Raw genomic sequence first — 26,560 nt, forward strand, 5'->3', positions numbered from 1 at the left:
GTTGCTTCACACAAATCATTTGTCAATGCATTTCCGTTCTAGTCAAATGTGAGTTCTCAGGTTTCTTCCCTCGTCAACTCTATTGATTTTTCTTTGATTAGCTATTTGCAGAATGGAATTCAAAAACCTAATGGAAACAGAAGAACAATTAATGGCTTAATGGTGAGTTCCTTTAAGTAACACATTTAGAATGTTACTATAATAATTGTGTTAATTCTTAAACCCTTTCTGCTGGATTATTGGAAATAGTGTAGAAATTATTGCTGGTGCGATTAGTGACAAAAAATTAATGCATTCAGATCACATTCCTCTGTCTTTATTTTAAATTAATTAAAAGAGTCGATAAAGGAATGTCCCAGATTGAGTTAAAGTGCTAATCCATTAATAACTTATTTTAAAAATTCGAATTAAGGAACAATTTAGCTTGGCCAATCCATCTACCCTGCACATCTTTGGGTTGTGGGGGTGAGACCCACGCAAACACGGGGAGAAGGTGCAAACTCCACATGGACAGTGACCCGGGACTGAGATCGAACCTGAGTCCACAGCGCCATGAGGTAGCAGTAGTAACCACTGCGCCACCGCGCTGCCCCATAATCCATTAATAAGAACGATATTAATTGCTACATCACTGTATGATTGTTCTGTGTTTAAACTTTCTCTACTTGGTATCTCAGCAACTACAACATCTTATTTAGGATTAAATGTCTCTGATGGATTGTCACTTTATACTTTGGTCAGTATCAAGGTGTGGATGAATCATAGAACAGACTTCTGTTAGAAATATTTCTTAGCCGTAAGCATCAATTATTCGATATACCTGTTGGAATGACAACTGAAATGTATTTTATGAAAATAAGAGTGGGGAGGTCAGAAACATTACTGAGGATATCTTAGTTCTGAGGAGATACTGCTCATGTACTGCAAAATACATCACTTTCTTGTACTGGATTAAAGTTAGGCAAAGTAGGGTAAGAGAACCTATATCATGGAGTGTATGATGAGTATACAATATGCAGTTGGAATACTATCTTCTGACAGTCTTCAGATAAAGTATTGAGATGAGGCTCTCAGAGGTACACGTTGTCCCTATGTTTCTGGTGGGACTCTGCTTGTAAGATTGTACACTGTGATTTGCAGCCTTCACAGAAAACTTACGTTCCTGTGCACTATTTTCTTTGGCAATCAAAATATTGGACCTTGAAACTACACTGTGCTAATATATGTTTTGAATGCTTAATGCGTTTTTATTTATTCCTTTCTGCATTACTTTTACAGAGACATTAAATAATTTATTCCAAATAAATTATCGTCTTTGATAAAATAGCAACACAATTTGCAAAGAAACATGACGAGTTTCTACAATTGCCTTAATACATACAGTCATTTCACAATCACATTTTGATAAGAGTTGTGTGGGCATGTTAAATTTCTGATCTTATTTTAATTGTTGTAACAGTGGGAAGATCAAATCTATTGTCTTTGTAATGAACTTCAATTGGCTTTATTGGCTGGCCAATTGGAGTATGAGCTCCCTCAATGATAGCTCATTGAGGGGGCCCATATAAGCACCTGTGTAGGCTTTGTGAGCCAGTCTTAAGTTGACTGGACTGCTAGCAGCACTGTTTGTAGCTGCTCCTGTAATATCATTATTGTAAATAAATATTGGTGTGGTGACAGAACTCCTGCCTCCCGTGGATTACTACAGTCTTCATCCTCCACAAACTCCATTTCTTAGCCACCAATTCGGTCCCCCTCCCTGGCTACTTTCTCAGGTTAAAGCAGACTGTTTGCAACCCTCTCTGCAGCTGATGCCTTCATCGACATATTTGTTAGATACAGACTTGAATATTCCAACGGTCTTTGGCCAACCTTTATTTTCAGCCTTCCACAAACTTGATCTTATTCAAAACTATTGCTATCCGTTTCCTAACTTGAGGCCTGGAGAATTGCAAATGTTACGCCCTTGTTCTAAGGATAGCCCCAGCCAGTAAGTAAGCCAGTAAGTTTAACATTAGTGGTGGACAAGCTTCTAGAAACAATTATGCAGCATACAATTAATAGTCATATGGAAAATTGTTGATTGATTAGGAAGAGCCAGCATGGATTTCTAAAAAGGAAATCATGTATAACTAACTTGTTGGAGTTTTTTTGAAGAGGTAACAGAAAGGGTCAATGAGTGTAATGCTGTGGATGTGGTGTACATGGGTTTTCAGGAGGCATTCAATACAGTGCCACACAACAGATATATGAGAAAAGTTTTAACTCAGGTAATAAAAAGGAAAATAGAAACATAGATACACATTTGTCTAAATAATAGGAAGCAGAGAGTAACTGTCAATGGATATTCTTTGTGATGGAGGAATGTTTCTAGTGGTGTTCCCAAAGGTCCCTAACTATTGTTTTGTTATGCTCTTGACGTAGCATAAGCTGCTTCCTTGATGTGCACTCTGACAAAGGAAGGTTCAGACTTGGAGATAGTTTTAACATATTTATTAAACTGTTGACAATTCTCCTACTTGGATTCGACTCTCCTGTTAATCCTGCTAAAGCTACTCAGACTGACGAACCAGTCTGCTACAATCCACGTGGTGGGTGTGATGTTGAATCAACCCTGTGTCTGTACTCACTGTGTGTCTCCACTGGAAAGATGAAGATCGTGTGTGCTGTGTCCTATATGGGTAGGTGTTGTAATGCCCCCCTGTGGTAGTGTCACCTCTGTGTGTATCGTGAATGCCCATTGGTCGTTCCTATCTTACTGGTTGGTCCTATCCTATTGGTTGAATGTCTGTGTCATGATGTCTCTGGTGCTCCCTCTGGTGTCTATCTAGTCTACGTGTATTTACATTAACCCCTTGTGTATTTACAGTGATGCATATCACCACCACTGTGATCCCATGAATAAGATTAAATATATTTAACACATGCTGAATATTTCATAACAAGTTGTAGAAAATGCTTAATCATTTATAAATTAATAGAACTATCATCAATTTCAAATGGTAAAGCAAAAGGAATATTTACACTTTGGACACAGAGAAGCACGGCTCTCACAGACAATGTTGGGTGCAATCAGCACCTCACTTCACTTGTCCTTTCTTCATGTCCGTATCACTTCAGTCATGCTGGTAGGAAAGTAACTGTGGAGAGAAATTAGCTGAATGTGGCAACCTTGCACATGCTCAACAGTCAACAATATGTCTTCTGGGTCCCATTTATAACCCAGCTGGGCCTGATGTGCCCCCCAGGCTACAGGTTGCCCATCACTGTCATAAATTATTGAAGGTGACAGGCTGGGCGAAGAGAGCAGTTAATTATGGTATTAATAGGGATATAAAACACAAGAGCAAATTGATTATGCTGGTATGATGCTGGAGGGGGGTGCTGATGTATTAGTATCGTTGCTCAACTAGTAATTGAGAGATCCAGCGTAATAATCTGGGGGCCCGGGTTTGAATCCAACCACAGAAAGATTTAAACACAATAAAATATTTGGAGTTAAAAGTCCAATGATGACCATGAATCGATTGTCGTTAAACCCAATCTGGTTCACTAATGTCCCTGAGGGGAAGGAAATCTGCCTTCCTTACCTGGTCTGCCGACATGTGACTTCAGACCCATACAACAATGTGGTTGACTCTTAAATGTCTCTGAAATGGCCTAGCAACCACTCAGTTGAATCAAAACCACGTAAAAGGAATGAAAATGGCACCATTGACCTAGGCACCAGAAACGACAATGGCAAACCCAGCCCTACTAACATCTGGGGGCTTGTGCCAAAGTTGGGAGAGCTGTCCCACAGACTAATCAAGCAACAGCCTGACACAGTCATGCTCACAGAATTATGCCTTACAGACAATGTCCCAAATACTGCTACCATCATTCCTGAGTATGTCCTGTCTCACCAGCAGGATAGGCCCAGCAGAGGTGGCGGCACAGTGGTATAGTCAGGAGGGAGTTGCCCTGGGAGTCCTCAACATCGACTCTGGACCTCATGAAGTCTCATGGCTTCAGGTTAAACATGGGCAGGGAAACCTCCTGCTAATTACCTACCAGCCACCATCAGCTGATGAACACCACTGTGAGTGACAAAGTCGCAGAATATACTCTGGGGCAGGGGGTGGGTGGTGGTGGTGGGGGAGGGGCGGGGGGGGGGGGGTTAACTTCAATGTCTATGACCAAGAGTACCACCATAGTCTGAGCTGGCCAGGTCTTAAAGGACATAGCTGCTAGACTGGGACTGCAGCAGGTGGTGAGGGAACCAACAAGAGGGAAAAACATACTTGACTCCTCAGCAATCTGCCTGCTGCAGATGCATCTGTCCATGACAGTATCGGTAGAAGTGAGCACCACACAGTCCTTGTGGAGACACCATCCCATCTTCACATTGAGGATATCCTCCCTCAGGTTGTGTGGCACTACAGTCGAACATATCGAGCATCTGAACACTCAAGAAGGTGCTGTAGGCCATCAGTAGCAGTAAAGTTGTACTTCACCACAATCTGCAACCTCATGGCCCGGCATAAAATGCAAGACCAGGGATGTAACACTGAGGCTGTATAAGGCTATGGTCAGACCCCATTTGGAGTATTGTGATCAGTTTTAGGCCCCGTATCTAAGGAAGGATGTGCTGGCCTTGGAAAGGGTCCAGAGGAGGTTCACAAGAATGATCCCTGGAATGAAGAGCTTGTCGTATGAAGAACAGTTGAGGACTCTGGGTCTGTACTTGTTGGAGTTCAGAAGGATGAGGGGGGATCTTATTGAAACATACTGGATATTGCGAGGTCTGGATAGAGTGGATGTGGAGAGGATGTTCACACTTGTAGGAAAAACTAGAAGCAGAGGACACAATCTCGGATGAAAGGGACAATCCTTTGAAACAGAGATGAGGAGGAACTTCTTCAGCCAGAGGGTGTTGAATCTGTGGAACTCTCTACCACAGTAGGCTGTGGAGCCAAATCACTGAGGATCTTTAAGACAGAGATAGATATCTTCAGGGGATCAGGGGCTATGGGGAGAAGGCAGGAAAATGGGGATGAGAAAAATATCAGCACTGATTGAATGGCGGAGCAGACTCGATGGGCCGAGTGGCCTAATTCAGCTCGGTTGTCTTATGGTCTTATATCTCCCACTCTACCATTACCACCAAGCCAAGGGATAAACCCTGGTGTGTTATTCCTTGTGTCTGAATAAAGCTCGTAGTCTTACAGTTGAAGTAGATGCTTTATTTTGAGTTTGTTCTCTCTCCAGCTCTTTACTATGTTATATCTGAGCTGCCTGTCTCTTTCCTGCTCCCCAGCTGCCGCTCCTGTGAAGAGTCCCTGACTTCCTGTTTGTCTGTATTTATACATCTCCCGTGCTCCCTCTAGCGATTGCTTAGTTGTATTGCATTTACATTGACCCCCTTGGGCGAAATTCTCCCAAAGGGAGACAAACTGCCGACGCCGGAGTGAAACCTGGAGTGTTTCACTCTGGCATCGGAGGCCGCTCCATGCGTGGTTGCCGTCTTCCCCTCCGCTGCACTGCAAGACATGGTGGCTTGATCTTGCAGGGCGGCAGAGGGAAAAGAGTGCGTCTTTTAGAGACGCTGGCCCGACGATCGGTGGGCACCGATCATCGGCCAGACACCTCCTGAGCACGCCCCTGGTGCTCGATCCTCCCTCCGCCCCCTACAGGCCCCACATGCAGCGGTCGCGTGATGTTCATGCCGGCAGCGACCAGGTGTGGTTGGCGCTGGCGTGAACCGGTTGGGTTCGGCAGGCCGTTCGGCCCATCTGGGCCGGAGAATCGCCGGTCGCCGTTATTAACGGTGAGCGGCGATTCTCCGAGCGGCCTGTTGCAAAACGTGACATGCCATTTTGGGGTGGTGGTGGGAGAATCGCGTGGGGGTGCCAGGGTGGCATGGTGTGATTCACCCGGCACTCCTGCGATTCTCCCTCCCAGCATGGGGGTCGGAGAATTGTGCCCTTTGTATATATACACAGATATGGAGATCACTACATCCCCCTTTTTTCTTTTCCATATTTTCCATACAGTGTTAAAGAAAATTGTACAAAACAATAGTTTAGTTTACTTATGATATGTATATCTGTACAAGTGGTGATCATATTGGTTATTATACAACGCCAATTTATATTTATGAGTCAATCTTAATAAAAACATTTTTTGAGTCCAAACTTTATGAATTTGTTTGGTTGAGTTTTTTTTTCTGTTGTTGATGTGGTGATATTGATATTGTAACTTCTTTGTGAATGTTATCAGTGTTCTTGTGTTTGAAGTAACCAACAAGTCATCACGAGGTATTCAAATGGTCGAACCACTGATGTTGATTGACGTGGACTTTTTTCTGTGCTTGTATCGATTTAATGTGTCATCTGGCTTGAAAGCTGGTTTGCTCATTTGTTCTGGAGCAAAAGTAAGTTCATGAGATCCGTTGTCCTGCCATGGTATGTTTTTACTCTTGTCATTGTTTTTGAGTGTAAGTGTAATGTTGCATTGTCCTTCATGTGCAGAGTTGTACCATGTTGTACAGGTTGTTGTTTCATTGTTGTTGTTTCTGTCATTTCTGTCTTTAGTGTTTTTGTTGTTGTTCTTGTTGTTGTTTTTGTCGTGCTTGTTATTGTCGTTGTTGTTGCTGTTGTCTTTGTTATGCTTCTTGTTGTTTTTGTTGTTGTTCTTGTAGTTGTGCTTGTAGTTTTTGTTGTTGCTCTTGTCATGCTTCTTGTTGTTTTTGTTCTTGTTTCTGTTGTGCTTCTTGTGGTTCTTATTGTTCTTGTTGCGCTCAATGACTGCTCCTTGTGGATAATTTGAGTCATTCTCCAAGTTATTAGTGTCAGTGTCCTCTGTGGTATCTGCTGTTTCATTGAACATTTCTTCTTGAGGATTGTGAGAATGATCTGATGTTGCATTGTTCTTGGTGACATCAGTCATCTGTGGTGGATTTGATTCACCTTCTTTTCTTCCTTGGTGCTCCTCTTCTGGAGTCATTTCCGGTACATTTGAATCATCTTTGGGTTTTTGGCAGATTGCTGAGGAGTCAAGTATGTTTTTCCCTCTTGTTGGTTCTCTTCTGGAGTCAAGATTTTCAAGATTTAATTTTCTTATGGGTCTTGGTGCTCGTCTTCTGGAGTCAAAATCTTCAAGATTTCATTTCCTTGTGGGTCATTTAGAGTTGATGAGGTTTCAATTGACGTGGTCTCTCTGGACTCATGAGTAGCCCTACTCTGATTGTTGAGTGCTTATGTACAGACAAGCTGAGATCTGCCAGTCTCGCTGTGATGTTGCACATCCTGTATGTCGATTGTGATCACATTGTCACTGTTTTCACATGCAGTGGGTAGACTTACATTGTCTTCTTGTGAGCTTGGTAGTCTTTCATAGTCTGCTTCTGGTTGCTCAGATATGGTGGTAGACCTTCATGATCTTGTTCATGCATGGCGTTCGCTATGGAGTCTTTAATTGCTTCCATTTTGGAGTCTGTCAACAAGCTCTCTGTGGAGGCTTGCGTCACTCTCTTTGTGGAGTCTTTCATTGCTCTCTCTGTGGAGTCGTGCAGTGTTCTCTCTGTGGAGTCGATCTGTGCTCTCTCAACTGATTCGGTCAGTACTCACTGTGTGGCGTTCTGTTCTTCTTGGGTATTTGACAGGTTGCTGTCATCCAATGTATCAATGATCTGCCATTGCATCATGGTATTGCATTCATCTACCATAGGTAGAGTCATGTTGAGCTTTGCAACTGTGTTGCTGATGCTATGATTAGCATATCCGAATAACTCAGTCATGTCTGAGTAGTATTTTTCGATAAACAAATCATCTCTTTGTGTTTCTGAGTTGTTACCGTTCTCTTCATGTTCAATGAACAAATCATCGTCTTTGGTTTCGGATTTGTCATTGTGCTCTTCACTTTGGGTGGTGCAAACTGCTTGTTTCAGGGTGCAAAAGTTATTTTCAACTGCTGGTAGAAGTTCAGGCAATGGTGAGCCTTTTGAGGTTGAATTTGGTGGTTTTGTGCCTTTAAAAGTCTTGTTTGTGATTTTCGAGCATTTCCCCTTTAAGTGGGCGTGGTCTGCATCTGATTACATCATGACGCTCGTAACGTAAAGCGTAGGAATCGATTGCGCATGCGCAATTCGATTTTTCTTTATTGTGCACTTTTTAAAAAAACTGCGCATGCAAGCCTCTTGCACATGCGCAGATCCATCTCTGCACAGTGCGGTCTTTTCTTTCCTGAAGGGCAACTAGGCATGGGCAATAAATGCTGGCCTAACCAGTGACGCCTGGATTCCATGAATCATTGATGATATAACTTATGCAAGACACAAGATCAACCTCAGCTGGAGTATTGTGTACAGTTCTGTGCGCCACATTATAGGAAGGATATGAAGGCATTTGAGAGTGCAGAAGAGGTCTACAAGAATGGTTCCAAGGTTGAGAATGTTCAGTTACGAGGATAGATTGGAGAGGATGGGACTGTTCTGTTTAGAGAGAACTAGGTTAAGAGGAGATTTGATAGAGATGTTCAAAATCATGAGGGGCCTGGACAGAGTAGATAGTGAGAAACTGTTCTGACTCACAAAAGGATTAAGAACAAGAGGGCACAGATTTAAAGTGATTTACAAAAGAAGCAAATGTGACGTGAGAAAATAATTTTTCACACAGCGAGTGGTTGGGGTCTGGAATGCACTGCCTGGAAGTCTGGTGGAGGCGGGTTCAATTGAGACATTCAACATGGAATAAAACGATTACTTGAATAGAAACAATGTGCAGGAGTTGCAGAGTAATGGCAGGGGAATGGCACAAAGTCAGATGTCCGTTTGGAGAACTGGTGTAGACACTATGGGCTGTAACCTCTTTCTGTCCTTATGTGCCTCAATGTCATATTTTAGTTTAAACGCTACTGCAAAGCACCTTGGGTTGTTTTGCCGTGTTAAAGATACTATGGGCGCGATTCTCCGCTCCCCAGGCCGGGTGGGAGAATCGCGGGAGGGCCGGGCGAATCACGCCACGCCGTCCTGGCACCCCCCGCGGTTCTCCCAACCACCCCAAAATGGCGTGTCGCGTTTTGCGACAGGCCGCTCGGAGAATTGCCGCTCGCCGTTTCTCAGGGCGACCGGCGATTCTCTGGCCCGGATGGGCCGAGTGGCCTGCCGAACCCGACCAGTTCACGCCGGCGCCAACCACACCTGGTCACTGCCGGCGTGAACGGTACGCGACCGGTGAGTGTGGGGCCTGTGGAGGGAGGATCGAGCACCACGGGTGTGCTCAGCAGATGTCTGGCCCGCGATCGGTGCCCACCGATCGTCGGGCCGGCGTCTCTAAAAGATGCACTCTTTCCCCTCCACCGCCCCGCAATATCAAGCCGCCATGTCTTGCGGGGCAGTGGAGGGGAAGACGGCAACCGCGCATGCGCGGCTGACCTCACTTCGGCGCCGCCGGCTGCGTCATTCCCGGCGTGCCGTTTTGACGCAAGCGTCAAGGCCCAGCGCACGGAATTCATGCGCCGCTGCTCCTAGCCCCCTGGGGGGGGGGGGGGTAGAATAGGGGGCGAGGAGCGGCCTCCGACGCCGGAGTGAAACACTCCGGGTTTCACTCCGGCATCGGCTGTTTGTCTCCCTTTGGGAGAATTGCGCCCTATAAATACAAATTGTTTTTGTACATCATAAGAGCCCAACTTTCATAAGCTATTGAGTCACCTTCCTGTTTTTAGCAGAAGAGCTGACCACTTAAAGGCCAATTAAAAACTGGCACTGGTTTCCGGTTGCGGCTATGACCAGCTAAGTCGCACGTTTGGCTGCTCCTGCTACAAAGGTGTTTTCGGGCCGATTGGAGGGCCCCAACGGCGCTGTAAGGACAAATCCCGGTGGGGGAAGGCTCCCTGAAGAGAACCAGACCAACTTTATGGTCGGTACCCGGAGTGGGGTGGTAAAGAAAGCAACAGCAGCTCCCAAAACAAAGCGGGGGAAGAAGACCAAAATGGCGGCCGGTGGCGCACCCGAGGAATGGAGGAAATGGGCGGAGGAGCAGCAGGGCGCTCTCCTGCGCTTCTTTACGGAGCTGAAAATGGAGCTCTTGGAGTCAATGAATGCGACGACCACCAGGCTGATGGGAGCCCAGGCGACCCAAGAGGCGTCGATTCGGGAGCTGCAACAGGAGATGACTGTGAGGGAGGAGGAGGCCACGGTCCTCGTGGGAAAGGTAGAGGTGCACGAGGCACTCCACCTGAAATGGCAGAGCCGTTTTGAGGAGCTGGATACCCGAATGAGGCGGAAGAACCTGAGGATCTTGGGCCTGGCAGAAGGCCTGGAGGGGTCAGACCTCCCGGGATATGTAGCAGAAATGCTGAGCTCCCTGATGGGGGCAGGGGCCGTCCCTTCGCCCCTGGAGCTGGAAGAGGCCTACAGGGTCATGGCTAGGAGGCCAAGAGCTAATGAGCCCCCGAGGGCGGTGCTGGTGCGGTTCCAGCGACTCAGCGATCGTGAGAGAGTGCTGGAGTGGGCCAAGAGGGAAAGGAGCAGCAAGTGGGAGAATTCGACGGTGAGGGTCTACCAGGACTGGAGTGCGGAGGTGGCAAAGCGGCGGGCCCGGTACAACCGGACGAAGGCGGTGCTACATGCAAAACGGATCAGGTTCGGAATGCTGCAGCCAGCGCGCTTGTGGGTCACCTACAGGAACCAACACCACTATTTTGAGTCCCCAGAGGAGGCGTGGGCCTTTGTACAGGAAGAGAAACTGGACTCGAATTAGACCCAGGGGATACTTGGCGGCCGTAGCCGCTCGGGTACTTTCAGCTGAATTCTTTGTTTGGATTTTGAACTCTTGCTGTGGTTTTTCTTCTGATGTTTTTTCCCCCTTTGCCAACTTCCCTTAGTTATTGTTATTGTGGTTATTCATGGTTATTTATGGTTATTTATGCTGTTTGGTAGAGGGCGACTGTTAAGTACATTGTTATTTGTTATTTATCTGTTATTTATGATGTTAAGTTGGGGAGGTGGGACGGGGGGGAGAGCAGATCGGGGATATGGGCTCCTAGGGGGGGTTCTTTTACAGGCATGGACGGGGACGGGGGTGGAACTGAAGATGGTGGGGTGGGGTGTGGCAGGGCGAAAGCGCGGGCTTTCCTCTGTTTTCCCGCGCGCGGGGCAGAGGAGGGGGGAGGGGAGGAGTGCGGGGCGTGGCTAGCAATGGCGACCTTTCCCGCGCTGGAGCGGGGCCAGGGAGGAGTGGCAAGGGGGGGGAGGCCCCCCCCCCGAGCCGGGGGGAGTCGGAGTGAGGCAGGAGCAGCCGGGTCAGCGTGAACCAGCTGACTTACGGGAGTACGATGGAGGGTACATCGCGGCTAGGAGGGGTCCTAGCCTGGGGGGGGGGGGGGGAGGGGGGGAGGGGGGGTTAGGGAGGGACACCGGGTTGCTGCTGAAAAGACCAGAAACGGGAAGTGGAGGACTGGAGAGGTGGGGGGAGGGGGACATCGTCATGGGGAGTGGGTCAGAAGGGGAGGGTCGACCCGGGGCGAGCAGGGAACAGGACATGGCTAATCGGCAGGGGAAGGGGGCGGGTCGTCCCGCGACCCGGCTGATCACTTGGAACGTGAGGGGGTTAAATGGGCCGGTCAAGAGATCAAGGGTATTCTCACACCTGAAGGGACTGAAGGCTGATGTAGCAATGTTACAGGAGACCCATTTGAAGGTAGTGGACCAGGTTCGCCTGAGAAGGGGGTGGGTGGGACAGGTGTTCCACTCTGGATTGGACGCAAAGAACCGGGGGGTGGCGATTCTGGTGGGAAAGAGGGTGTCGTTCGTGGCGGAGGAGGTGGTGGCGGATAAGGAGGGTAGGTATGTGATGGTGAAGGGTAAGCTGCAGGGGGAGAAAGTGGTGATGGTCAACGTATATGCCCCGAACTGGGATGACGCGGGTTTTATGAGGCGCCTATTGGGCCTCATTCCGGGACTGGAGGCAGGGGGCTTGATCATGGGGGGGGACTTTAACACAGTGCTGGACCCCGGGCTAGACAGATCGAGCTCAAGGACCAATAGGAGGCCGGCAGCGGCAGAAGTGCTGAGGGGGTACATGGAGCAGATGGGAGGAGTAGACCCATGGAGGTTTGGTAGGCCGAGGGCGAGGGAGTATTCCTTTTTCTCCCACGTCCATAGAGTGTACTCCAGAATCGATTTCTTCGTGTTGAGCAGGGGGCTGATCCCGAGGGTACGGGAAGCTGAGTACTCGGCCATTGCGATCTCTGATCATGCACCGCATTGGGTGGATGTGGAAATGGGGGAGGCGCGGGACCAGCGCCCGCTGTGGCGGCTGGATGTGGGGCTGTTAGCGGACGACGAGGTGTGTAAAAGGGTCCGGAAGAGCATTGAGAGCTATCTGGACTTGAATGACACGGGTGAGGTGCAGGTGGGGATGGTCTGGGAGGCCCTGAAGGCAGTGATCAGGGGAGAGCTGATCTCCATAAGGGCGCACAGAGAAAGAAAGGAGAGGCAGGAGAGGGAGAGGCTGGTGGGGGAGCTATTGGAAGTGGATAGGAGATATGCGGAGGCACCAGAGGAGGGGCTGCTGGGAGAACGGCGCAGCCTGCAGGTCAAGTTCGACCTGCTGACCACCAGGAAGGCAGAGACGCAGTGGAGAAGGGCACAGGGCGCGGTCTATGAATATGGGGAAAAGGCGAGCAGGATGCTGGCACACCAGCTTCGCAAACGAGATGCGGCTAGGGAGATTGGGGGAGTGAAGGAGAGGGGAGGGAAGGTAGTGCAGAAGGGGCAAGAAGTGAACGGGGTCTTCAGGGATTTTTACAAGGAGTTGTATCGGTCTGAGCCGCCGACGAGGAGAGGGGGAATGGAGGACTTCCTAAACAAATTGAGGTTCCCAAGGGTCCAGGAGGGGCTGGTAGAAGGGCTGGGGGCGCCAATAGGGCTAGAGGAGCTAGTCAAGGGAATAGGTCAGATGCAAGCGGGGAAGGCGCCGGGGCCAGATGGGTTCCCGGTGGAATTCTATAAGAAAAATGTGGACTTGGTGGGACCGGTACTGGTACGAGCCTTTAATGAGGCGCGAGAGGGGGGGGTTCTGCCCCCGACAATGTCGCAGGCTCTGATCTCCCTGATATTGAAGCGGGATAAAGACCCCGTGCAGTGCGGGTCCTACAGGCCTATCTCGCTTCTGAACGTGGATGCCAAGTTGCTGTCAAAGATCCTGGCAGCTAGAATAGAGGATTGTGTGCCAGGGGTAATCCATGAGGACCAGACGGGGTTCGTGAAGGGGCGGCAGCTCAACACGAACGTGCGGAGACTGCTGAATGTAATTATGATGCCGGCAGTGGAGGGGGAGGCTGAGATAGTGGTAGCGCTGGACGCGGAGAAGGCATTCGATAGGGTGGAGTGGGAGTACCTGTGGGAGACGTTGGAACGGTTTGGGTTTGGGGAAGGGTTTATTAAGTGGGTGAAGTTGCTCTACTCGGCCCCGACGGCGAGTGTAGTGACAAACGGGAGGAGGTCGGAGTATTTCGGGCTCCACCGAGGGACCAGACAGGGATGTCCCCTATCCCCCCTACTTTTCGCACTGGCGATTGAACCGTTGGCGATGGCACTGAGGGGTTCAGGGGGGTGGAGAGGACTGACTAGGGGAGGGGAGGAACATCGAGTATCGCTGTATGCGGATGATCTACTGCTGTACGTGGCAGACCCAGAAGGGGGAATGCCGGAGATAATGGAACTATTAGCAGAGTTTGGGGACTTTTCGGGGTACAAACTAAATTTGGGCAAAAGCGAGGTTTTTGTGATACACCCGGCGGACCAGGGAGAGGGTATTGGGAGACTCCCCTTCAAGCGAGCAGGAAAGAGCTTTAGGTACTTAGGGGTGCAGGTGGCAAGGAACTGGGGGACCCTCCACAAGTTGAACTTTTCCAGGCTGGTGGAACAGATGGAGGAGGAATTTAAGAGGTGGGACATGGTACCGTTGTCGCTGGCGGGGAGGGTGCAGTCAATCAAAATGACGGTCCTCCCAAGGTTCTTGTTTTTATTTCAGTGCTTGCCCATCTTCCTCCCTAGGGCCTTCTTCAAAAAGGTGACGAGTAGCATCATGAGCTACGTGTGGGCGCATGGCACCCCAAGGGTGAGGAGGGTCTTTTTGGAGCGGAGTAGGGACAGTGGAGGGCTGGCACTGCCCAATCTCTCGGGGTACTACTGGGCGGCAAATGTGTCAATGGTGCGCAAGTGGATGATGGAAGGGGAGGGGGCAGCTTGGAAACGAATGGAGAGGGCGTCCTGTGGCAACACAAGCCTGGGGGCCCTAGTAACGGCACCTTGGCCGCTCCCCCCCACGAGGTACACCACGAGCCCGGTGGTGGCGGCCACCCTCAAGATATGGGGGCAGTGGAGGCGACATAGGGGGGAAATGGGAGGTCTGTTGGCGGCGCCAATAAGAGGGAACCATAGATTCATCCCGGGGAACATCGACGGGGGATTTCAGAGCTGGTACAGGGTGGGCATACGGCAGCTGAAGGACCTGTTTATAGAGGGGAGGTTTGCGAGCCTGGGAGGGCTGGAGGAGAAGTTTGAGCTCCCCCCGGGAAACATGTTCAGATATTTACAAGTGAAGGCATTTGCTAGGCGGCAGGTGGAGGGGTTTCCCCTGCTCCCCAGTTAGGGGGCGAGTGATAGGGTGCTCTCGGGGGTCTGGGTCGGAGGGGGGAAGATATCAGACATCTACAAGATAATGCAGGAGGCGGAAGCAGCATCAGGGGAGGAGCTGAAAGCCAAGTGGGAAGGGGAGCTGGGAGAGCAGATAGAAGACGGGACGTGGGCGGATGCACTGGAGAAGGTCAACTCTTCCTCCTCGTGTGCGAGACTGAGTCTCATTCAATTTAAGGTGCTGCATAGAGCTCACATGACGGGGACAAGGATGAGCCGGTTCTTTGGGGGTGAGGACAGGTGTGTCAGATGTCTGGGAAGCCCAGCGAACCATGTGCATATGTTCTGGGCATGTCCGGTGCTGGAAGGGTTCTGGAAGGGGGTGGCAAGGACGGTGTCGAAGGTGGTGGGGTCCAGGGTCAAACCAGGATGGGGGCTTGCGATCTTTGGGGTCGGGGTAGAACCGGGGGTACAGGAGGCTAGGGAGGCCGGAATACTGGCCTTTGCGTCCCTAGTGGCTCGACGAAGGATATTAATTCAATGGAAGGACGCGAGGCCTCCAAGCGTTGAAACTTGGATTAACGATATGGCTAGCTATATTCAGCTAGAAAGGATCAAATTTGCCCTGAGAGGGTCGGTACAGGGATTCGCCAGGCGGTGGCAACCTTTCCTTGACTTTTTAGATCAGAGATAGACGTTCGGGGTCGTGGCAGCAGCAACCCGGGGGGGGGGGGAGGGGGGGGGGAGGGAGGGGGGGGAGGGGAGGGGAGGGGGGGGGGGAGGGGAGGGGAGGGGGGGGGGAGGGAGGGGAGGGGAGGGGGGGGGGAGGGGAGGGGGGGGAGGGGAGGGGGGGAGGGGGGGAGGGGAGGGGAGGGGGGGGGAGGGAGGGGGGGAGGGGAGGGGGGGAGGGGAGGGGAGGGGGGGGAGGGGAGGGGAGGGGGGGGGAGGGGAGGGGGGGGCAGCAAGGGTCGTGGGGGGACATGCACGACTGTAACGCGGGCAAGTCTGCTCGCTGCTCATGTCTGAAACTGTAGGCTGCCTTGTGTGTTAAGGTTGCCTGGGGGGGGGGGGGGAGGACTGGTGCGCGCGAGAGGGCGGGCGAGGGAGGGACATTTGCCTAGAGGGATTGTGTTGTAAATAATTTAAAAATTAGTAGGGGTAAATGTTTGTATGGAAAAACTCTTTCAATAAAAATTATTTAAAAAAAAAAAAAAAAAAAACTGGCACTGGCTGGGTCTCGACTGGAAAGATGTCAATAAATTTATCTGCACTCTTTATCCCTCACAAGCATCATGATAATACTGAAAAACAGGGTGATTGGGCAAGAAATGCCCCCTATGTCTTTCCAAATGAAAATGTGACACCCACCAAAACCCTATCCCTCCCCCAACACCTTCAGCACAGGGCAATAGGGGAAAATTGCAAGAAATAACCGCTCTTTCAAATGATCTTGAATTTGATTGTTATTGTGTTAACTACAACATGTTCAGACATGATTCCTTGTAATGTGAACCATGTTACATTGTAGAAGATAACAAACTATTTTACTCTTCACCAGAATTTCTAAAAATTCTTCATTTTCCTGATTTCGGTAGTGCCTCAATTTATCTCTGCTTTTTTGAATTGAAGTATAAATACGACCCTTAGGTCCTTTGCTAAACAAGCTTCTTTTCATATTCCTCTGATATTATATCCTCACTCCTATAATCTGTGGCATTGCCTTACAGGTTAATTCAATATGTACCCACAGTCTCTGCACTTATGACAGCCTTTAACACTTCTCAAGCAGCTAACAATGCACATAATTATAAAGGGAGAAACGTTCAAGTGAGCAATCTTTGAGCGTAAACATTCAATTAAAGAAAATCTGGATTTTCCTCAAGTTCCTTCAAGTAGGTTGAAGAAACAATCAAGATGACATGTACAGGTCGAGTATCCTTTATCCGAAAACCTCGAGGCTGATTATCTCTCGGATTTCAGGTCATTTCAATTTTCCGGATATTGGAACTGTAGTGGCACTGCCATCAACAAATTTATGCTTGGAACACAATTACCATTGTTTGGTTTGTCACAGAGCACACATTAATCTGATGCTTTTTCTTCAGCATGTGCTGTTGTTTGGAATTTAATAGGTTACTAGGAAGTGGAACAAAGTGGAGCATGTTCAAGGAACAGCTACTTCGTGTCCTTGATAAGTATGTACCTGTCAGGCAGGGAGGAAGTAGTCGAGCGAGGGAACCGTGGTTTACTAAAGCAGTTGAAACACTTGTCAAGAGGAAGAAGGAGGCTTATGTAAATATGAGACGTGAATGTTCAGTTAGGGCTCTCGAGAGTTACAAGTTAGCTCGGAAGGATCTAAAGAGAGAGCTAAGAAGAGCCAGGAAGGGACATGAGAAGTCTTTGGCAGGTAGGATCAAGGATAACCCTAAAACTTTCTATAGATATGTCAGGAATAAGATAATGACTAGGGTAAGAGTAGGGCCAGTCAAGAACAGTAGTGGGAAGTTGTGCATGGGGTCCGAGGAGATAGGAGAGGTACTAATTGAATATTTTTCGTCAGTATTCACACAGGAAAAAGACAATGTTGTCGAGGAGAATACTGAGAGACAGGCTACTAGACTAGAAGGGCTTGAGGTTCATAAGGAGGCGGTATTAGCAATTCTGGAAAGTGTTAAAATAGATAAGTCCCCTGGGCCGGATGGGATTTATCCTAGGATTCTCTGGGAAGCTAGGGAGGAGATTGCTGAGCCTTTGACTTTGATCTTTAAGTCATCTTTGTCTACAGGAATAGTGCCAGAAGACTGGAGGATAGCAAATGTTGTCCCATTGTTCAAGAAGGGGAGTAGAGGACTTCCGGTGGCACCCTCGAGGAGGCAGGTCGCAGGTCGGATCGCTCCCGCCCGAGATGGGCAAACGGACCTTTGTCAACGGACTTTTTAGGGACCTGGCAGCCTGAATCGGTGGAGGAGACGATAGGGAAGAGGTTTCCTTTCCGGGGTATGGGCAGCTGGACCAGAAGTGGTCGAGTGGAGCGGCAAGGATCGAAGCGGGAGCAGCGGGGAACCCAGGCCGGGCGGCCAAGCATGGCGGACGGCGGGGACCGGGGAGCGGAGGCTCACTGGCCAAGGGAGGAGCAGATGGAGTTCTTCAAGAACTGCTTCGCCGAGCTGAGGAGGGACACGCTGGACCCGATGAGAGCGGTGATGGACCGAATGGTCGAGACACAGGCGGCCCAAGGGAAGGCGCTCAGGGAGGTCGAGGCGAAGCTCTCCAGTCAGGCGGGCACGGTAACGGAGCTGGAGCACGAGGTGGAGGAGCTGAACGCCCGTCAGAGGAGGATGCAGGAGCAGCTTGAAGAGCTGGGGAACAGAGCCAGGAGGCAGAATTTACGAATCGTTGGCCTCCCCGAGGGCTGCGAGGGGTCAGATGTGGGCGCATACGTGACGGGTATGCTTGAGGCGCTGATGGGACCGGAGGCCTTCCCTCAACCCCTGGAGTTGGATGGGGCACATAGAGCCCCCGCAAGGAAGCCCAGGACGGGCGACCGACCGAGGGCCTTGGTGGTCCGCTTTCACCGGCTTGCTGACAGGGAACGTGTGCTGCGATGGGCCAAGGCGGAGAGGAGCAGCAGATGGGAGAACTGTGAGGTGCGCATTTACCAGGACTTGGGAACGGAGCTGGCCAAGAGGCGTGCAGGATTCATCAAGGTAAAGGCAGCCCTCTACAAAAAGGAGGTGAGGTTTGGAATGCTATATCCTGCAAAGCTTTGGGTTACGTTTGAGGAACTCCACTACTATTTTGAGACACCAGAACAGGTTTGGACCTTTATTAAAGACAAGAAGCTGGACTTGAACTAATGGGCACTTAGTTCTTTCAGTGCTGTACAGTGGCGGCGGCCTGTTAACTCAAAATTGCTCTGATTAGGACTTTTACTAAAAAAAGAAGCTGGACTGGAACTAAAGGACTTGGGGCTCTCAGACATTTTGTGTGGCGGCGGTTTGTTAAACTATCCTGTACTGTAATGTTTTATCCAAGATTGTTTTCAGCCTGGACAGAGAGTGGGGGCTGGAGGGCGCACTGTTTAGGGTCCTTTGGGGGGGATTGCAATGGGGGGGGGGGGGGGGGGGGGGCTGTGCTTGGTACCTTTTGGCGCGAGATCGGGGCCTCTGATAGGGGGATGGGCTAGGGGCTAGTCACGGGACTTGAAAGGGCTCGGTGGGATACAATTAGGTTAATGGGTCCCTGGCGTGTGGGGGGAGGGCCTGAGCGCTGGGACGGGAGACAGGTAGGCGCCAAGGGCAGGGGTCAGTGTGACTAGCGTAGGTCAGGGGGCACCAGGGAGATCGGAGGGGGGGGGGGGGCGGGCTAGGGCCAAGCGCAGGGCTGACCTGGCAGGTCAGGCCTTGGGGGAGTAGGGGAGACCAGGCGGAGGGGGGCGGGGAGGGAGAAGAGGGTTAGGGCCACGTTAGTTTAGTTTAGTTGAACACGTGTGGCATGGGCAAACAGAGCTGGCAGGGAAAGTGCCTTATGGAAGGATCTTTGGCATCAACACTTATTAACATGTTTATTCTTTCCCACTGTTCGTTTTCACTATGTTAAGGCTCTTTGCACAGGGCCATTTTTCTCTCTGTAACTGTTACAAATTTGTGTTAAATAAAAAACTTCAAAAAAAAAAAGAAGGGGAGTAGAGACAACCCCGGTAACTATAGACCAGTGAGCCTTACTTCTGTTGTGGGCAAAGTATTGGAAAGGTTTATAAGAGATAGGATGTATAATCATCTGGAAAGGAATAATTTGATTAGAGATAGTCAACATGGTTTTGTGAAGGGTAGGTCGTGCCTCACAAACCTTATTGAGTTCTTTGAGAAGGTGACCAAACAGGTGGATGATGGTAAAGCAGTTGATGTGGTATATATGGATTTCAGTAAAGCATTTGATAAGGTTCCCCATGGTAGGCTATTGCAGAAAATACGGAGGCATGGGATTCAGGGTGATTTAGCAGTTTGGATCAGAAATTGGCTCGCTGGAAGAAGACAAAGGTGGTGGTTGATGGGAAATGTTCAGACTGGAGTCCAGTTACTAGTGGTGTACCACAAGGATCTGTTTTGGGGCCACTGCTGTTGGTCATTTTTATAAATGACCTGGAGGAGGGCGTAGAAGAATGGGTGAGTAAATTTGCAGGTGACACTAAAGTCAGTGGAGTTGTGGACAGTGCGGAAGGATGTTACAAGTTACAGATGGACATAGATAAGCTGCAGAGCTGGGCTGATAGGTGGCAAATGGAGTTTAATGCAGAAAAGTGTGAGGTGATTCATTTTGGAAGGAATAACAGAAAGACAGAGTACTGGGCTAATGGTAAGATTCTTGGTAGTGTGGATGAGCAGAGAGATCTCGGTGTCCATGTACATAGATCCCTGAAAGTTGCCACCCAGGTTGAGAGGGTTGTTAAGAAGGCGTACGGTGTGTTAGCTTTTACTGGTAGAGGAATTGAGTTTTGGAGCCATGAGATCATGTTGCAGTTGTACAAAACTCTGGTGCGGCCGCATTTGGAGTATTACGTGCAGTTCTGGTCGCCGCATTATAGGAAGGATGTGGAAGCATTGAAAAGGGTGCAGAGGAGATTTACCAGGATGTTGCCTGGTATGGAGGGAAGATCTTATGAGGAAAGGCTGAGGGACTTGAGGCTGTTTTCGTTAGAGAGAAGGTTAAGAGGTGACTTAATTGAAGCATACAAGATGATCAGAGGATTAGATAGGGTGGACAGTGAGAGCCTTTTTCCTCGGATGGTGATGTCTAGCACGAGGGGACATAGCTTTAAATTGAGGGGAGATAGATATAGGACAGATGTCAGACGTAGGTTCTTTACTCAGGGAGTAGTAAGGGCGTGGAATGCCCTGCCTGCAACAGTAATGGACTCGCCAACACTAAGGGCATTCAAATGATCATTGGATAGACATATGAATGATAAGGGAATAGTGTAGATGGGCTTTAGAGGGGGTTCACAGGTCGGCGCAACATCGAGGGCCGAAGGGCCTGTACTGCGCTGCATGTTCTATGTTCTATTACCTTTCCGCATACCGGGAACAGAGGCAGGAGGGCAGAGTTATTTTAGTAAACAATACAATTGCCACCATGACACAGGGGCCCAATGGATGCAGCCTCTTCCTGAGCTAGGGGGTGGGGTGTGGACAGATTGGTGGCGGTGTTGTGCAGGCTATAGACATATTCTGGGCTTTCCAGCCACATTGGGAGGAGAGTGCCTCAGATGTCCCTATTACCCCATTAGCGAGAAGCAGCACGGTTTTGTGAAGGAGAAGTCGTGTCTCACTAACTTGATCACATTTTTCGAGGATATGACTAAGATGATTGATGAAGACATGCCAGATCATCGACATGGATACTACCATTACACGTGGAAACGCCATCCACCAGGTACGCGGCACATACTCGTGCGACTCGACCAATGTAGTCTACCTCATACGCTGCAGGAAAGGATGTCCCGAAGCATGGTACATTGGCGAGACCATGCAGACACTGCGACAACGAATAAACGGGCATCGTGCGACTATCAACAGGCAGGACTGTTCCCTTCCAGTTGGGGAACACTTCAGCAGTCAAGGGCATTCAGCCTCTGATCTCCGGGTAAGCGTTCTCCAAGGCGGTCTTCAGGACACGCGACAACGCAGAATAGCCGAGCAAAAACGTATAGATTTCATAGAATTTAGCTAAGTTCTGCACGCATGAGTGCGGCCTCAACCGGGATCTTGAATTCATGTCGCATTACATTCATACCCCACCATCTGGCCTGGACTTGCAAAATTCTACCAACTGTCCTGGCTTGAGACAATTCACACCTCTTTAACCTGAGGTTACCCCTATCTCTGGATCTGTAATGAATTGATTACCCGCAAATGCTCGCATTCCAAGCATTGTCAGGCATCTCTGACTTTGTCTATATAAATGTTTCTGGAACATACCTCTCCATTCACCTGAGGAAGGAGCAGCGCTCTGAAAGCTCGTGTTTGAAACAAACCTGTTGGACTTTAACCTGGTGTTGTAAGACTTCTTACGATGAAGGCAAGGCAGAGGATGTTGTCTACATGGACTTCAGTAAGGCCTTTGACAAGGTCCCTCATGGCAGACTGGTACAGAAGGTGATGTCACACGGGATCAGAGGTGAGCTGGCAAGATGGATACAGAACTGGCTCAGTCAGAGAAGAGAGAGGGTAGCAGTGGAAGGGTGCTTTTCTGAATGAATGTCTGTGATTGGTGGTTTTCCACAGGAATCAGTGCTGGGAACTGTGCTGTTTGTAGTATATATAAATGATTTGGAGGAAAATGTAACTGGTCTGAATAGTAAGTTTGCGGACAACACAGAGGTTTGTGGAATTGCAGATAGCAATGAGGCTTTTCAGAGGATACAGATGAGTTGGAGACTTGGGCGGAGAGATGGCAGATGGAGCTAAATCCGGGCAAATATGAAGTAATGCATTTTGGATCTAATATAGGTGGGAATTATACAGTGAATGGCAGAACCCTTAACAGTATTGGCAGTCAGAGGGATCTGGGTGTACAGGTCACTGAAATTAGCAATGCAGGTGGAGAAGGTAGTCAAGAAGGCATATAGCATGCTTGCCTTCATCGGTCGGGGCATTGAGTATAAGTATTGGCAAATCAAGCTGCAGCTGGATAAACTCGGTTTGTTCTCACTGGAATGATGGGGCTGAAGGTTGACCTGATAGAAGTCTACATAATTATGAGGGACATGGACAGAGTGGATAGTCAGAAGCTTTTTCCAAGGGTGGAAGAGTCAATTACTAGAAGACATAGGTTTGAGGTGCGAGGGGCAAAGTTTACAGGTGATGTGTGAGGGAAGTTTTTTTCACAGAGGGTAATGGGTGCCTGGAACTTGCTGCCAGCAGAGGTGGTGGAAGCAGAAACGATGTTGACGTTTAAGGGGCGTTTTGATAAATACATGGGGCTGCATGGTGGCACAGTGGTTAGCACTGCTGCCTTACAGCTCCAGGGATCTGGGTTCAATTCCAGCCTCGGGTGACTGTGTGGAGTTTGCCCTTTCTCCCCTTGCCTGCATGGGTTTCCACCGAGTGATCCGGTTTCCTCCAACAGAACAAAGGTGTGCAGGTTAAGTGGATCGGCCATGCTAAATTACCTCTTAGTGTCCAAAGGTTAGACTGGGTTACAGGGAGAGGGTTGAGGCATGGGCTTAGGTAGGGTGCTCTTTCAAGGGTGGGTGTAGACATGATGGGCTGAATGGCCTCCTTCTGCACTGTAACTTCTATGATTCTATGAAAAGGATGGTAATAGAGGACCCCGGAAGTGTAAAAGGTTTTAGGTTAGATGGGCAGCATGGTTGGAGCAGGTTTGGAGGGCCGAAGGGCCTGTTCCTGTGCTGTACTTTACTTTGTTCTTTGTAGTCCACAAAGGCTAATGAATCTAAGGCCAAAAGATAATGAAATGGCACCTCTCCCTGCTCCTCCCCAGCCCTATCCTGTTATCATTGAAAAAACATCACAGGCTCGGCATGTTGAACTTCTCTGTTTTCATAGGAGCTTCAAAACAATAACTTCAGCTGTATATTGAAGCTTTGATAAGTATTCAGGGCAGTGAACGAGATCATTTCAAAATTTTGGGCTTTAGGTTATGAAGAAAGAGCCGGAACTGAATTTACAGAAAAAATATTGAGAGATGATATCCAGATTTTCAGAATATTGAGAAGACGGCACAACACAGATGTAATCAGGCTATTTTTTAACTTGTAGACCTGAGCTGCAGGAAATATGTATAAAATTATCAAGCCTCAGGCAAGGATTGAGAAGAGAAGAAAGATTTTATATTCCTCACAGAAGACTGAAAGTGTGAAATAGGCTGTCAAACTGTGATACGAACATGCTGCTGACTAGAACTTTTTTAAAAAGAGCTGGGTGAACTTGAAGGAATTCAATGACCAAACAAGAGGCTGAAACTGAATTAAAAATTGCAAAATTATTATTGCAGTTGGAGGTCATGATTTTCCCATCGCATTGCGCCCAGCGCTGATCTGGGCCGGGATTCTCCCCTACCTGGTGGGGCGGGGGGTCCCAGCGGGATGGAGTGGCGTGAACCACTCCGGCGTCGGAATTCTCCACACCTTTAGGGCTAGGCCCGCGCCGGAGTGGTTCCCGCTCCGCCGGCCGGCGCGAACGGCCTTTGGCGCCCCGCCAGCCGGGGCCGAAAGGTCTTCGCCAGCCGGCGGAAGTCCGCGCATGCGCCAGAGCGTCTGCTGACGGGCGGAAGAAAAAGTGTGCCCCCCCATGGAACAGGCCCGCCCGCCAATCGGTGGGCCCCGATCGCGGGCCAGGCCACTGTGGGGGCACCTCCCGGGGTCAGATCGCCCCGCGCCCCACCCCCCCAAACCAGGACCCCAGAGCCCTCCCGCGCCGCCAATCCCGCCGGTACCAGGGGTGGTTTAAACCACGGCGGCGGGAAAGGCCTGTCAGCGGCGGGACTTTGGCCCATCACGGGCCGGAGAATCGGCGCAGGGGGCTCGCCAACCGGCGTGGCGCGATTCCCGCCCCGCCGAATCTCGGAGGACGGGGAATTCGGGACACAGTGGGGGCGGGATTGACACCGGCCCCGGGCAATTCTCCGACCCCCCAGGGGGTCGGAGAATTTTGCCCCTGGGCACATAGGGTGCATCAGCGAGAGGCCCAACTCGATATCTGTGCCTGGCGCAAACCATTTGAGGTTCACCTGGCCCGTTCCTGATGGCGAGATCCAGATCTCGCTCAAAAATGTTGTACAGTAAGAAGTCTTACAACACCAGGTTAAAGTCCAACAGGTTTGTTTCAAACACGAGCTTTCGGAGCACGGCTCCTTCTTCAGGTGAATGGAAAGGCTTGTTCCAGAAATGTTTATATAGACACAGTAAGAAGTCTTACAACACCAGGTTAAAGTCCAACAGGTTTGTTTCAAACACGAGCTTTCGGAGCACGGCTCCTTCTTCAGGTGAATGGAAAGGCTTGTTCCAGAAATGTTTATATAGACACAGTCAGAGATGCCCCGGAATGCGAGCACCTGCAGGCAATCAAATCATCAAAGATGCAGAGAGAGAGGTAACTCCAGGTTAAAGAGGTGTGAATTGTCCCAAGCCAGTTCAGTCGGTAGGCCTCTGCAAGTCCAGGCTTGTTGGTGGGGGCCGAATGTAATGCGACATGAATCCCAGATCCCGGTTGAGTCCGCATTCATGCGTGCGGAACTTAGCTATAAGTTTTTGCTCAGCAATTTTGCGTTGTCGAGTCTCCTGAAGGAGCCCTGAAGGAGCCGTGCTCCGAAAGCTCGTGTTTGAAACAAACCTGTTGGACTTTAACCTGGTGTTGTAAGACTTCTTACTGTGCTCACCCCAGTCCAACGCCGGCATCTCCACATCAAAAATGTTGAGAAGCTGATTAAGCCTAATTTGCATTCATTTCAATCTTATTAGCAAGATTGTAGTCGAATGCAGCATCCTCCAGGGAGTTACCAACTCCCCAGTGAGAAGTCACGTGGGCATCGTTTATTACTCATCTACAAAATTGGGGACCTGGCACAATGACTGCCGAGGGGAAGTGAGCAGGTGAGTAGCCATTTGTATTTACCAGCATGCAGCTCAAGGACACTGGAGCTGCGGCCCCAGTGCTCGGGGAGTGGGGGATGGAATTGACGGGCCCCTCAGGGCAGTTGGTGTCGTTCGGGGGGAATTCGGGGAGGCCAGAGCCCAGCTGCAGCTTCTCTTATGAAAGTCCCTTTGACCGTCAGCAGCCTCTAGCTTCACGGCTGAAGGCTATTTCAGAGGAGAGATATCCTTGTTATTGTGAGAGCACATCATGCTCCTGAACTCCCAAGTGTCTCCTCAAAAGAACAGATGACCTGTCTGAGAGGATGATTAATGGACTAGACGTCCTGCAACCTTTGATGCATGAACAGTGTGCCATGTAGTTCAGGAGCGTCAGCAAAATAGAGGCAGCTGCTAACAATCAAATACTAAAGAGCAAGGCTTCACCACTGAGGATATTCTCGTGGCCAAAGGTTAAGAGTCTGGATGAGCAGAGAGCAGCTGAGTAAGGCCTCTCTAATGTTCCCGGCAGCACTCTCGTGTCTAGCGGTTCCTGATCTAGCTGGGAATGAGTGTGCAGAGTGAGGTTTGCCAGCATTACTGGCTATCTGGATGGCACTCTGAGAGAAGGTGGGAGAGTCATGGTAAGGGTGGGGGAAGCCTAGGGATATAAGGGTCTAGGGGGGTTGACCTAACTGATTGGCCGTCTCTCTCCATCTCCAATTCCTTACAGATACAAGTCATCCCGCGGAGGCTGCCCTCTCTGTTCTTGTCACAGCCAAGCCAGGCAAAGCCAACACAAGCTGAAGCTGGCACCACATGTGCAGGGGGGCCACAGCACACCCTCAATACCCAGCTGCCCATTAGGCTGAGGGGGGGGCCAGAAGGGGAGTCCTGCAATGTGCCAGCAGTCGTTGGTCCTTCGCTGAACTGACAGACGTCATATCCCACAGAAGACTGCTTCTCAACAGAAAGACAGTCGGCAATCTTCCACGTCCTCACGGACATGGCATTCTGTGGTGGAGGAAGATACCCGCTCCCAGTAGCTGTGAAGGTCACTGCAGCATTAATTGTCTATGGCACTGGGTCATTTCAGGGCTTAAAGAGGGACCTATGTGATATTTCGCAATCTTCAGCCCACAGGTGCATCTGGGAGGTTATGGATAATCTGTATGCCCGGGCATCAGACCTTTTCACCTATGTATTTGTAGGGGTTACATATAGACACCCGAACTGTAGTGGTGAAATTGGGAATGGCATTAAACAAGTAATTAGGGATGCATGTGATAAAGGAACATTTTGATGATTTTAATCTGCATATAGATTGGATAAATCAAATTTGTCAC

At 49.6% G+C, this 26,560-nt stretch overlaps 1 protein-coding gene across 2 annotated transcripts in view; it reads left to right on the plus strand.

The window, feature by feature from the left end:
• The window catches only part of dcdc2b (doublecortin domain containing 2B), a 139,931-nt gene that overhangs the window by 47,363 nt on the left and 66,008 nt on the right, over positions 1-26,560 (plus strand). The window contains exon 2 of one of the 2 annotated variants that reach the window (XM_038794814.1): positions 102-130. In XM_038794814.1, the coding sequence (XP_038650742.1) occupies positions 102-130 (29 nt within the window). Of the gene's footprint in view, positions 1-101; positions 163-26,560 lie in introns of both variants that reach the window. The other variant, XM_038794823.1, reaches the window with a different exon arrangement.

Source organism: Scyliorhinus canicula, chromosome 1 (assembly GCF_902713615.1).
Source record: "Scyliorhinus canicula chromosome 1, sScyCan1.1, whole genome shotgun sequence".
Classification (NCBI taxonomy): Eukaryota; Metazoa; Chordata; class Chondrichthyes; order Carcharhiniformes; family Scyliorhinidae; genus Scyliorhinus; species Scyliorhinus canicula.